Here is a 13,295-nt window from a genome sequence, read left to right as displayed (position 1 = left end):
TTGGTGAAGTTTACTAAGCATATCACAGGTTGAAATAGTATCCTATTGTTTTTATAAAGCTATCCTATAGCTTTCTTTCCGTTTGATGCCAGAGAAATAAGCAAACCTCTCATAAATCCTTTACTAGCTTCCCACACTGTAGATCAGTGTTTCTCAACCTTGGCAACTTTGAGATGTGTGGACTTCAACTCCCAGAATTCCTCAGCCAGCATGCTGGTTGGAGAATTCTGGAAGTTGAAGTCCACACATCTTAAACCTGCTGAGGTTGAATAACACTGCTGTAGATAAAGAAACATCAGAAATTAAAATGATTTGGAAGAAACTGTTTAATTCCTGGTAACACTTCAGTTTAATATATTATAATAATATTAGCCCATTGAGTCTCTACCTGTTCAATTTGGAAGTTCCTCTATTAGGTCTTAGCCATTAAACACTTAAGGAAGTATGAATTGACAGATCATACCTTGACATCACACAGGAGGTACTTAAATAAAATGGGTTTCTATCAGCTATAGTTTTTTATAATATCTGAATCTACAAGCTATAGCCCCCATAATGTGTGTATTCAACGAGGGAGGGAGTGGTGGGCAAACAGAAAATGACAACTAACATATAGTTTGAAATACAGATGAGGTATAAATTATTCTTACAGAGATATTTTACTTGAGCAAATGAAATTGGGAAAACTCTTCTGCATTTTGTGTATCTAAATTCGACAGTTGGCTTTCCTTGTGTATCCTGGATAGATCTACATGGTGCAATCATTTTATGTGGCTATGACAGGATGAGCAGAGATTTGTGCTTCTGCTGAATGAGTTACTCCTCCTCACACATAACTGTCTTATTTATTCTTCAGCTTTGTCCTTTCCAGGACATATGGCTTAGAGCATGTAGATGGGTTGTTGAAAATAACAATACATGCTTCCCCAATAGTGAACAAACTTAATAATTTGCTTATTTGTTCCTTCACAATGCTTCAGGTCTGTCAAATAAGTAAAGAATAGGTTCATATTTTTGTTAATAATTATTCATTCCTCTAGCACTTTGGAAGACAAAGGTTCAATGTTCTTTTGCAGCCATACAGACAGTATCCCTGTTTTATACCCTGGAGAACAGAGACTCAGACACTTGCCTGTTCATTTTATAGTCTGTCCCACAGTTTCAATAAAGCTAATTTAGGTCCACATCTTAACATCATGAATGGTTATCAGTAACTAGTTTTATTTCATCCAATATTTTTCTTGATTCCTTTCAAAAATATATTCCATGCAAGTTCACAGCAGCTTTCTTGGCTTAGAAAAAGAATAACAAGAAGGATTTCCCTTAGGAAAAAAAAAATAGGATCAAATGTGGATTTCTCTTGAGCCTCAGAATTTCTTCTGTTTTTTTCTTTTTGTTTTGTTTCATTTTTGCATGCTGGAGCCTCATTTGTTTTCTGATTATCATTTTTGAGAAACATTTTCAGTAACTGGGTTGAATAATTGATCTTCATCACTAATTATGCTGCTCTCCACAGGTGTCTGGAAAAGGCCCAGATGAGACTCCACACCATCTCCAGTTTGAAGGCATAGAAAGGCAGTATGCCTCCTTACCCAGGTAAGCTTTATTTTGTATTTATACACAGTCGCTCTTTTATGCAGACACAAGTGTGTCCGCACAAATGCTTTTCATAGGCAATCAAGGAGTCTCTCCCTCCTCTCCCACTCTTTAGCAAAATCTGCATTGAACAGACATCTGGCAGTGAAATGAGAGATTATGTTGCAATTTTGTTATGCTGCCCTTCTGTTGATGATTTAGTGCCATCTTTATAGCTGTGTTAATAATTTAGACAGCCAATTTTGGTGGTGGGGGGAGTTTCTTTCGCTGAACATGTCAGCAAGAATCATGATCTGCAGGAGAAGAATGTGATGTTGAGGAAGCTTCTTCTGTGAGAGTTTAGCCACTTTAGCAGAGCTGAATGAGACATCCTTTGTGGAGTAAATTTCAGGGCAAGGGGCCTGCTGGGAATAGCTCCCATTGCTGCAATCACAGCCCCACATCCATAGCTCTAGAGGTTCCTGAAGGAAACTTCATTTTTCACAGCCAAGTCATTCATGCTGCAGCCCCATACATAGGTAATTGAATAAATCTCACTAAGCCTAATGGAGTGGATTGCTATAACTTCTATTTTTTTGTTCTTATAATTTCTAAGAGAGCCAGTTTGGTGTAGTGGTAATGGCATCAGGCTAGAAACCAGGAGACCATGAGTTCTAGTCCCGCCTTAGGCATAAAGCCGTTTGGGTGTCCTTGGGCCAGTCTCTCTCAGCCCTAGGAAGCAGGCAAGGGCAAACCACTTCTGAAAAACATTGCCAAGAAGACTGCAGAGACTTGTCCAGGGTGTCACCAGGAGTCAATACTGACTTGAAGGCAACCACCTCCCCTTCAAAATATTCCAAACTGGTTGAAGACAATCCATGCCTAGTGCCCTCAAGATATTTTGGGACTACAGCTCTCAGAATTCCCAGCCATCAGAATGCCCACACTAAATTGGCTGGGAATTTGGATGATCCTGATGTATCTCAAGGAAGATGACAGTTCTCAGGAAGTATAGGAATTATAATGCAAAACATAGAAGGGACACCAAATTGCTTGTGCTTTCAATCTCAACTTTGTGGCTACCTTCCACAAGCTTTGGTTATTGATGTTTGTATCTGAGAAACAACAGTAACAGTTTTTCTTAATTCTCCCAATACACTGATATGCTTAACAATAGTAGGCCAGCAAGGGAAGGAGGTTCACTCCAGGCAGCATAAAGGAGGACCTTTGTTCACTCAATCATTCTGAATTCAACCCATAGAATTCAAAGCAAATGTGCATTAATGAGAAGAGACCATGCTGTGTCTCCTCGTCACTTGCATCCTTAAGCTATATTTGGCACCTTTTTTTAGGTGACATGACCATGAATTCCTTTCGGAAACTTAAAAGCCAGTCCCAACAGTGTACGGGCCCAGGGGCAGTTGCTCAATTCTGTAGGGTCAGAAATGTCAGGCCAAGCATCCATGTTACTTTGTTGTTAACATTTATTGAAACATTCATTTAATAGAATTAGAGCAATTAATTAAATATAGAGTAGTCCTCTGGAGTCCATTATATTCTTTCCCTCCCAAACCAAGATTGTGCTTTCTTTGCCATCCCACCCTCCCTCAGCCCATGTGAACCACATATGTCTGCTTTCACTTTTAAGAGGATGCTCCAACTCTTCTGAAGAGCTGAAAATCTATGAAACTTGTTTCACAGAGACCTTGGCAAGAAACAAAAAATATTCGTACTGTAAGCAATGTTCAATTATCAGAAAAGCTGTAGTGCGCACACATGTGTGCGCAGAAACACACTTACGTAATTTAGTTCAGATCTGTGGTCATAGTGTAAGCAAGTTATTCCAATTTAGCCTCCTCTCTCACCTTTGCTACTCCCAGCTTCTCACACTAAATATGGCAGGCAAGATTTTTAGCAAATCCTAAAATAGAGAATAATTTTATCTAGAAATCAATGACATATGATAAATCAGAAGAGTTCTTGGGAATTTTTTTTTTAATCTGTTCAACCATATCTGATTATCAGAGATTGCCTGGACAATTCCCTGAAGTATTCTTGGCAAGGTTTTTCAGAAGTGATTTGCCATTGCCTGCTTCCTAGGGTTGAGAGAAAGTGACTGGCCCAAGATCAACCAACTGGCTTTGTGCCTAAGGCAGGACTGGAACTCACGATCTCCCAGTTTCTAGCCTGATGCCTTAACCACTACACCAAAATGGCTCTCTTCTTAGGAATTACAGTATATTAAATGGCCAAACTTTGGTGAAAGTCAAAGCAGCAGCATTCAAAAAGTAGTAATGTTAAAAAGGAGACTAAGAACATAGAAGTATAGATTGTTTATCTGTCTAACATGCCAAAGTAATATCCAGGAATATAAATGGTCAAAAGGAAGAAAGGATAGCTTTCTGAATCAATGCATCATTTTCAACGATGCTGAAGGACCTTACATTCAAACAAAGCCCCTCCTGCCCAAGAGTTCATCTCTCTTTCAGATTTTATGGTGCCTCTTCATTCATATTTTCCAGCTATATATTCTTTCAAATTTTGTCTTCTGTTAAAACTACATACGTTTTCTATCCGTATGACAAGCTAATCTCTTGGTTAAATTGTACTAATTATGGAAAGACAGTATACCCTTTGATGGAGAAGAGGCATACCTCTCTTGATGATGTGAGAATTCCAACTGTCCCACAGGTCCTGTCATGTCTCAGACCTTCCCTTTCAGATGAAAAGAACTGAAAGGTTCATGGTAACACAGAAGAATGTTTTATATCAAATCTTTTGACCATCTAGCCCATTGCCATTTTCCCTGTTTGGAAGCAGCTATCTAGGATCTCAAGCAGAACTCTTGCCCATTAGCTACTATCTGTCTATTTTATCAGGAGATGCTACCAAATGAACCATACACGTTTTGCACACAATTAGGTATACTCCAGTACTGATCTGTGGTTGTTTCCCGGCAGCTGGACAATGTTACAATAATACACTTAGTGCCAAATGTCACTTATTATCCCTTGTGCTTCTAAGGACTCTTAACTTTTAGACATTACCTCTCTGATCTCTTTACTCAAAGGAAAACATAAGTTTACTCAATATGCTAAGAGGGATATGTGTGAACTACCTTCATTAATTTTGTCATATTTTGTATATGCTATTAACAAAGCTTTGGCAGTTTCGAAGTCCAGTAATAGTGAAGTGACTTCAGTTTGAATGTCAGTGTTCACTGGCAAATGTTAAGGATCCAATACTAGTTTGTGGTATTCAAGAAAATGTGGACAGCTATCTACATATGGTTATCACCATTCACTGGTGGAGTATCTGATTTGGTGAGGTGTATGTTTATGGCATGAGAGACGGCTGGGTGACCTTGGGCCAGTCCCTCTCCCTCAGCCCAACTCACCTCACAGGGTTGCTGTTGTGGGGAAAATAGGAGGAGGAAGGAGTGTTAGGTATGTTTGCCGCCTTGAGTTATTTATAAAAATAATAAAGGCAAGATAATTAATTAATTATTTAATGTGGGATTGTTAACATCTCCCAGGTTTTAGACATTCATTGGAGCACACACTTGAAATGTCAGGGTTCTGCAGTCTAGATTCTCCAACAAGGAAGGGGCGTTCCAAGGCCTTAATTGGTCCAGTCTCATTTAGGGCTGGGCAACCTCTGGCCATAAGGTCACATGTGCTCTTCGCCCAACTGCAAGCAACGCTTGGCTTACTTCACAAAGCCCTCTGCAAACAAGCAACTTAGACCTCTAGAAGGAGTGATCTTCCCTGGCAGCTTGTGGTGTCTGAGAAAGAAGAGAGAGTATTAAAAAGGGGAAGAGAGAAAAAGAGAAAGAAAATTATTCCGACCCATTTTGAGTGGCTGATGTTCTGCAATAATGGCCAGCATTTTTCAGATGTGGTACAAATTTTAAAAGTTTAGAGGTGGTTTAGATTTGTATGTATCATATAGAGATGGAAACACACACACACATATGCTATTTAGCATTATGCTTTTTGGGTAGATGTCGCCTGTTTCCTACAAAGTTTTTCTAATTGTTTAAATTTATATTAGGCAGTATTAAGAATATCTAATTGGATTTTGGGATCTCTCCTAAGAGAATCTTTCCCAGGCTTTAATATTCTTTAAACATACACTGGAGCTGTTAGAAAACATTCTCTTATTTAAAGAGGATTTGACATTCCATGCAGTTTCTTATATTCACATCTGTGACCAAGGCTGGCTACAGTTTGCTAATTTAGTATCAGGAGAACTATCTTTATTTTTTTAATGTGTAATTTGTTTCCCGAAAGTTTTCCCTGTCGTCTCAGGTGATGGGATTTTTTTTTTTTACGGTTAAAATGCAACTATCCATTAGAAAGGCATGTTCCACTGGCTTATTATTCATTTCAACAACTTACTGGTTTCTAAGTTTTCCAAAAAGAGCACCTTAAAACTCAGTCCCCACCATAGCCCTGTTTCCCATTCTTTCTTTCAATCCTTTTTCTGCCACCATGCTTATTCTTTTCTACTCTCTCCTCTCCTCTATTCAGTCTCTTCTTCATGTCCATTACTTTTCTAGGCTTACAGACACAGCTGTCTTCCATTCCATCCCTGAATCCTTTTCATTTCCTTTATGTGTGCACCATAATAGAACATAAAAACTGAATATGGTCCCCAGCTGTGCATGTCCTATTTGATTCATTTGACTATTATTTCCCTTCAGTTCTTCACCATCTCAACTCTTGTGTCCCACTTTGACGGTAGCTTTGACTTTACGTAAGCTTGTTCAGTTAACACTCTTTCTTTCTGAACACTAGTATTCCAGTTATCATAAAACATGAGAGTTCAATTTTTATAGTCCTAACCTGGTAACACTTCAGCAAAGGATCGTTACCTTGTCATGGTGCTGGAGCTTGAGCACCTCAATGATGCCATGAGCTAAACCGTGAAGGGACACCCAAGACGGGAAGGTCATGACAGAGAGGTCAGACTAAATGCGATCCCTGGGGAAGGTAATGGCAACCCACCCCAGTATTCTTGCCATGAAAACTAAATGGATCAGTACAACCAGAGATATGTCGGTATAACATCGGAAGATGAGACCCCCCAGGTCGGAAGATGGTCAAAATGCTACTGGGGAGGAACAGAGGATGAGTTCAACTAGCCCCAGATGTGATGACGCAGCTAGCTCAAAGCCAAAAGGATGGCTAGCAGCCGACGGTGCTGGTGGTGAACGGCGAATCCGATGTTCTAAGGATCAACACGCCATTGGAACCTGGAATGTAAGATCTATGAGCCAGGGCAAATTGGATGTGGTTATTGGTGAGATGTCAAGATTAAAGATAGACATTTTGGGCGTCAGTGAACTGAAATGGACTGGAATGGGCCACTTCACATCAAATGACCACCAGATCTACTACTGTGGACAAGAGGACCACAGAAGAAATGGCGTAGCCTTCATAATTAATAGTAAAGTGGCTAAAGCAGTGCTTGGATACAATCCAAAAAACGATAGAATGATCTCAATTCAAATTCAGGGCAAGCCATCTAACATCAAAGTGATCCAAATATACGCCCCAACCACAGATGCTGAAGAAGCTGAAGTAGAGCAATTCTATGAGGATCTGCAGCACCTACTGGACAACACGCCTAAAAGAGACGTTATCTTCATCACGGGAGACTGGAATGCTAAGGTGGGCAGTCAAATGACACCTGGAATTACAGGTAAGCATGGCCTGGGAGAACAAAACGAAGCAGGACATAGGCTGATAGAATTTTGCCAAGACAACTCACTCTGCATAACAAACACTCTCTTCCAACAACCTAAGAGACGGCTTTATACATGGACTTCCCCAGATGGACAACACCGAAATCAGATTGACTACATCCTTTGCCGCCAAAGGTGGCTGACATCTATACAGTCGGTAAAAACAAGACCTGGAGCTGACTAGTTCAGATCACGAACTTCTTATTGCACAATTTAGGATCAGACTAAAGAGATTAGGGAAGACCCACAAATCAGCTAGATTCATATTCCTAAGGAATATGCAGTGGAGGTGAAGAATAGATTTAAGGGACTGGACTTAGTAGATAGGGTCCTGGAAGAACTCTGGCAGAAGTTCACAAGATTGTTCAGGAGGCAGCAACAAAATACATCCCAAAGAAAGAGAAAACCAAGAAGGCAAAATGGCTGTCTGCTGAGACACTAGAAGTAGTCCAAGAAAGAAGGAAAGCAAAAGGCAACAGTGATAGGGGGAGATATGCCCAATTAAATGCAAAATTCCAGAGGTTAGCCAGAAGAGATAAGGGAATTTATTTTTAAACAAGCAATGCGCAGAAGTGGAAGAAGACAATAGATTAGGAAGGACAAGAGACCTCTTACAGAAAATTAGAAACACTGGAGGTAAATTCCAGGCAAAAATGGGCATGATCAAAAACAAAGATGGCAAGGACCTAACAGAAGAAAAAGAGATCAAGAAAAGGTGGCAAGAATATACGGAAGACCTGTATAGGAAGGATAACAATATCGGGGATAGCTTTGATGGTGTGGTCAGTGAGCTAGAGCCAGACATCCTGAAGAGTGAGGTTGAATGGGCCTTAAGAAGCATTTCTAATAACAAGGCAGCAGGAGACGACGGCATCCCAGCTGAACTGTTCAAAATCTTGCAAGATGCTGCGGTCAAGGTAATGCATGCTATATGCCAGCAAATTTGGAAAACACAGGAATGGTCATCAGATTGGAAAAAATCAACTTACATCCCCATACCAAAAAAGGGAAACACTAAAGAATGTTCAAACTATCGAACAGTGGCACTCATTTCACATGCCAGTAAGGTAATGCTCAAGATCCTGCAAGGTAGACTTCAGCAATTCATGGAGCGAGAATTGCCAGATGCACAAGCTGGGTTTAGAAAAGGCAGAGGAACTAGGGACCTAATTGCCAATATCCGCTGGATAATGGAAAAGGCCAGGGAGTTTCAGAAAAACATCTATTTCTGTTTTATTGACTATTCTAAAGCCTTTGACTGTGTGGACCATAACAAATTGTGGCAAGTTCTTAGTGGTATGGGGATACCAAGTCATCTTGTCTGCCTCCTGAAGAATCTGTATAACGACCAAGTAGCAACAGTAAGAACAGACCACGGAACAACGGACTGGTTTAAGATTGGGAAAGGAGTACGGCAGGGCTGTATACTCTCACCCTACCTATTCAACTTGTACGCAGAACACATCATGCGACATGCTGGGCTTGAGGAATCCAAGGCTGGAGTTAAAATCGCTGGAAGAAACATTAACAATCTCAGATATGCAGATGATACCACTTTGATGGCTGAAAGCGAAGAGGAACTGAGGAGCCTTATGATCAAGGTGAAAGAAGAAAGTGCAAAAGCTGGCTTGCAGCTGAACCTCAAAAAAACCAAGATTATGGCAACCAGCTTGATTGAAAACTGGCAAATAGGGGGAGAAAATGTAGAAGCAGTGAAAGACTTTGTATTTCTAGGTGCGAAGGTTACTGCAGATGCTGACGGCAGTCAGGAAATCAGAAGACGCTTAATCCTTGGGAGAAGAGCAATGAACAATCTCGATAAAATAGTTAAGAGCAGAGACATCACACTGACAACAAAGGTCCGCATAGTTAAAGCAATGGTGTTCCCCGTAGTAATATATGGCTGCGAGAGCTGGACCATAGGGAAGGCTGAGCAAAGGAAGATTGATGCTTTTGAACTGTAGTGTTGGAGGAAAATTCTGAGAGTGCCTTGGACTGCAAGAAGATCAAACCAGTCCATCCTCCAGGAAATAAAGCCAGACTGCTCACTTGAGGGAACGATATTAAAGGCAAAACTGAAATACTTTGGCCACATAATGAGAAGACAGGACACCCTGGAGAAGATGCTGATGCTAGGGAGAGTGGAGGGCAAAAGGAAGAGGGGCCGACCAAGGGCAAGGTGGATGGATGATATTCTAGAGGTGATGGACTCGTCCCTGGGGGAGCTGGGGGTGTTGACGACCGACAGGAAGCTCTGGCGTGGGCTGGTCCATGAAGTCACGAAGAGTCGGAAGCGACTAAACGAATAAACAACAACCTGGTAACAAGTTCATTTCCAAATACATCTTGGAATGGTATATGCTAATAGAGTAATAAATAGAAGGAGGAGGAGGTAAATTTCTAGAGGTACCAAGAACTGGACACAGTCCAAGGAATTACCTTCTCTTTAGGAAAAAAAGGTCAACAGTCCCTTTTCCTGATTTCCCCTACAGTAAAAAGCAGGAAGGGGGACAGTATTTCCACTCCGAACTCCTGCACAGGAAAGAACTAAGATAAAGCAAAGCTCCCTTCCTGCAATTCCAGTCTCTGCCAGCAACAGCCTACCAATCTAGATTTTTCTGAAAAATCAGTCATACAGTCAGTTGATATGACTTTGAGGCTTATAGAGAATGGGCATGCCAATATGTCTTACTTTATCTGATGAATAGTTTTCTGCTAAGGAGTGCAACCTCAGTAATCTGGTGTTTCTGATGGGATATATGGCTTTTGGAGGCTGCCTTTTTGACTGTTTTACCTTCTTCCAGTCTGGGCTGCATAGTCCAAGAGAAGCTCTATTTGTACATGTATTGTAAGAGCATATGGCTGTCCTTATATGCACACACACAGTCCCGTCCAGAGCCACATACACAGTGTATGGAGGAGTATAGAGATAACCTTAAAGAAGGAGTGCAAGACATCAACTTAGCCCTGGGAAATTAGAGGGGGTGAGGAAAAAAATCAAGACAACCCCACCTTTATTCTCTTTGGTCTAAGAGGTGGAAGAGGTAAATTCCATCAGCCTTTCAAGATTCTGTTATTATACCCTATAACAATAAAGCAGAGTTCCAGTAGTCCTTGTGGCATCTTTTCCTGACCTGGCCTACCTTAAAGGGCTGACACAGTGTCCTGTGGAAAAAAAACATTATGGTTGGAGTACCTGTTATTTGGTGGCCTGTTTCAAACTTAAAGTTGAGATGGGTCTTTGCCAGAGAGCTTGATTATGCTCATCCAGTCCTGGCAGGGCCAATTTGATGAAATGATTTAAGTACTTTGGAGGAAATCTGCACATGGGCTGAAATAATTAGATGCCTGTGAATTATTGCTACCTGTTGAGGGCATAGGGAATAGCCTTGAAGGACAGGAGGAAGAGTCCCTACCAGGCAAAGGCCAGATTAGAGGGGCTTGAGCCTGGGCCAAGAAATTAGTTTGAGTAATTTCAGACATACCCATCCCTAGTTCAAATGAAGATAAAGTGAGAGAGGAGGAACTCATTCAGGTTTGCAAGATATGTGTGCTAACCTATATGGCAATGGTTTCATAGTCTGGTATACCTTATTGGGCTGACACTACCTGACCCTTTCAAACTGTTCACTGCTCTAAAACATACGTGGCACATTCACTGACCTCAGTTTCCACATCACTGTAAGCCAGAATGTAATTGTTCATTTGCTTCCAGGAGTAATCAAGGTGTTGGAACAAAATAAACATACCAGTTGTAGCTGGGGACAGCAAGTTGTTCCCAGCTTTTGCATTCCCACTTTAACAAGTATGCTGTGTGTGTGTGATTCCTAAACAGATTCCAACTTTTGTACGGGAGGCTCCCTTGGAGTATTTGGTTTGTTAAATTGTAGTGGTCTAACCCACCACAGGGTTAACAGAGCAAGGTTGCTAATGCTCTGGGAGTTCTCAGTTGTTAGGAAAAGCTGCAAAGAAAACAACCAGGATTCAATCAAGCCAGTCATGTGACCTCATATTAATCAAAGTTTACAGTCATCGTTTGGCAACATTTTGTGGGAAACTTTTTGCTAAGTCAGATCTTCCCAAGGGCTCAGGAGTGATGGATACTCATTCTTATACTGGATTGTGTTATTTAATCTCCAGGAGGAAAGGCAAAAGAGAAATGTGAAAGCCAAGGATTTGCAGGCAAGAGAGATTCTTTGCCCTGAGGCTCTAAGGCAAGCACTGCAGAAGACTGTCAAGCAATATTTAATCTCCTCACTTAGGAAGAAAATAGCATGAGTCTGGCCAACCCTGCAGTGCCCCTTTGGCCCTTGGAAATAGTTGGAGAGCTTCCCGCTTAGAAAATGCAGCAGCATCTTCTCCTTCCATTCATGACATTTGAGTCAAGTGCTTTTTTTCCTGAATAAGTGCATTGTACCGATGAAATTACAAACCAGTTCTATTGTTAAAACTTGTCTGCTTTCTCAAAAGCCGTTGCTCTTGCTTGCTCTTCCTTTTCACTTTTGCTGTAAACTGCTTTAGTTCAAACAATAACTTTGTCAGAGTCATCTCAGGTAAGCAAAGTATTGGTGCCCAAAATAGACTCTTCACTAGAAGCAGAGGTCAGTCACCAAGGCCTTTAATGATCAGTATTAATATGATATATCTCCCAAGGAAACTTGGCCACCTTTCTAGCAAGAAATGCTGATTCTAAAAAAAATCAATATTTCGATTCGTCTAAGTCCTTGTGTTGATACAAGAACAGCATTTTTAGTCTAAAGGACACTAAGGTAAACCTGAGAAGGCTATGAGAGATTTGTCAGTATACAAAGCATTTCCAGAGGAATGAAGAAAAGCAGGGCAGGAGGAGCCCTATGCAGAGCATCCGTCCCCTCTTTAGAAGCCTGCTTAAATTTAAAGAGAACTTTTAAAAGAGCATCTAGAATTCTGCTTTTCTTCAGCCATTAAACACGGAAGGTTTAGTGAATGATACAAGGGAGCAACTACTCCCTTACAATATTATTTACTACAGCACTGAGGGGGTATTAAATAATCTTTGAACAAAGGGAATTGAGTAACCCAACTGGTAGACTTGCATAAATTTGTCCGCTTTTCCAGTCCTGGAAATAATTCATTAATTCATGTTCATAATCACTCTGAGATTTCTTATAGTCATGTTCTTTCCCTTGAACACACTCATACACACCTACTGTCCAATCAATCTCTTTAGTGCTACTGTACAGTATTAATCTTCTCAGTAGGAGGCTTTTGTTTTCTGGAGTCACCTTCCCATTTTGAATATTTCCCTTGAGATTGAACCAGATGCAGAGTTTGTAATTACTTGCTCTTACAAGGTTACGTGCAGGTGTAGGCTTCACATAGCTGCAGCTGGTGTCTGTGTTTCATTCTCTCTCCTAACTGACCAATACTTGTATGTATGCCTTAGCAATGTATAGAACTATATAACAATTGCTTATATTTCTCGCCTGGAAGTCAGTAGGTCCTTTGCAAATGTAATGTCTGTGCTCATTGTGAGATTCACTCTTTATCCTTCCATGGAAAACAATCCAATTTGGACTTCTCCTTTTTTTTACTGAAATTAGATGCCTATTAGAGAGATACCTAATTCCCTTTTCACCAATATCTGGGTTTACTAATCTAACTATCTGAAAGGATCACTTGAAAGACACTTTTCCTCATCCCTACTTGGTGGAGAAGGATTACAAATCAACAATAGGTCACATGCTCTACATGCAAAACACCCATGTTCAGTCCCTAGCATGTGTAGAGCATGTCTCTGAAAACTAGGAAAGGCACGTCCTATGTAATTCTTAAGAACAGATTTACTCTTTGCATCTCACCCTTGCAGTTTAACAATCACATTCAAGGCAGCAGATAAAATACTAAAAATGTAAAAGAAATCTGCACCTAGGCAACTAGCTGCAGGTCACAGCAGGCAGACAGAAACCTGAAGGTAAACAGCTAGGTTTTA

At 40.7% G+C, this 13,295-nt stretch overlaps 1 protein-coding gene across 1 annotated transcript in view; it reads left to right on the top strand.

Annotated features, from left to right (window-relative positions):
- PARD3B (par-3 family cell polarity regulator beta) overlaps window positions 1–13,295 on the top strand; it is a 569,932-nt gene that overhangs the window by 526,631 nt on the left and 30,006 nt on the right. Inside the window, exon 22 of the mRNA XM_063317964.1 lies at window positions 1,517–1,596. Within this exon, the coding sequence (XP_063174034.1) occupies window positions 1,517–1,596 (80 nt within the window). The remainder of the gene's footprint in view (window positions 1–1,516; window positions 1,597–13,295) is intronic.

This window comes from Candoia aspera, chromosome 1 (assembly GCF_035149785.1).
Source record: "Candoia aspera isolate rCanAsp1 chromosome 1, rCanAsp1.hap2, whole genome shotgun sequence".
Classification (NCBI taxonomy): Eukaryota; Metazoa; Chordata; class Lepidosauria; order Squamata; family Boidae; genus Candoia; species Candoia aspera.
Note: the sequence above shows the minus strand (reverse complement) of the source record. Positions and strands in the feature narration are given on the sequence as shown.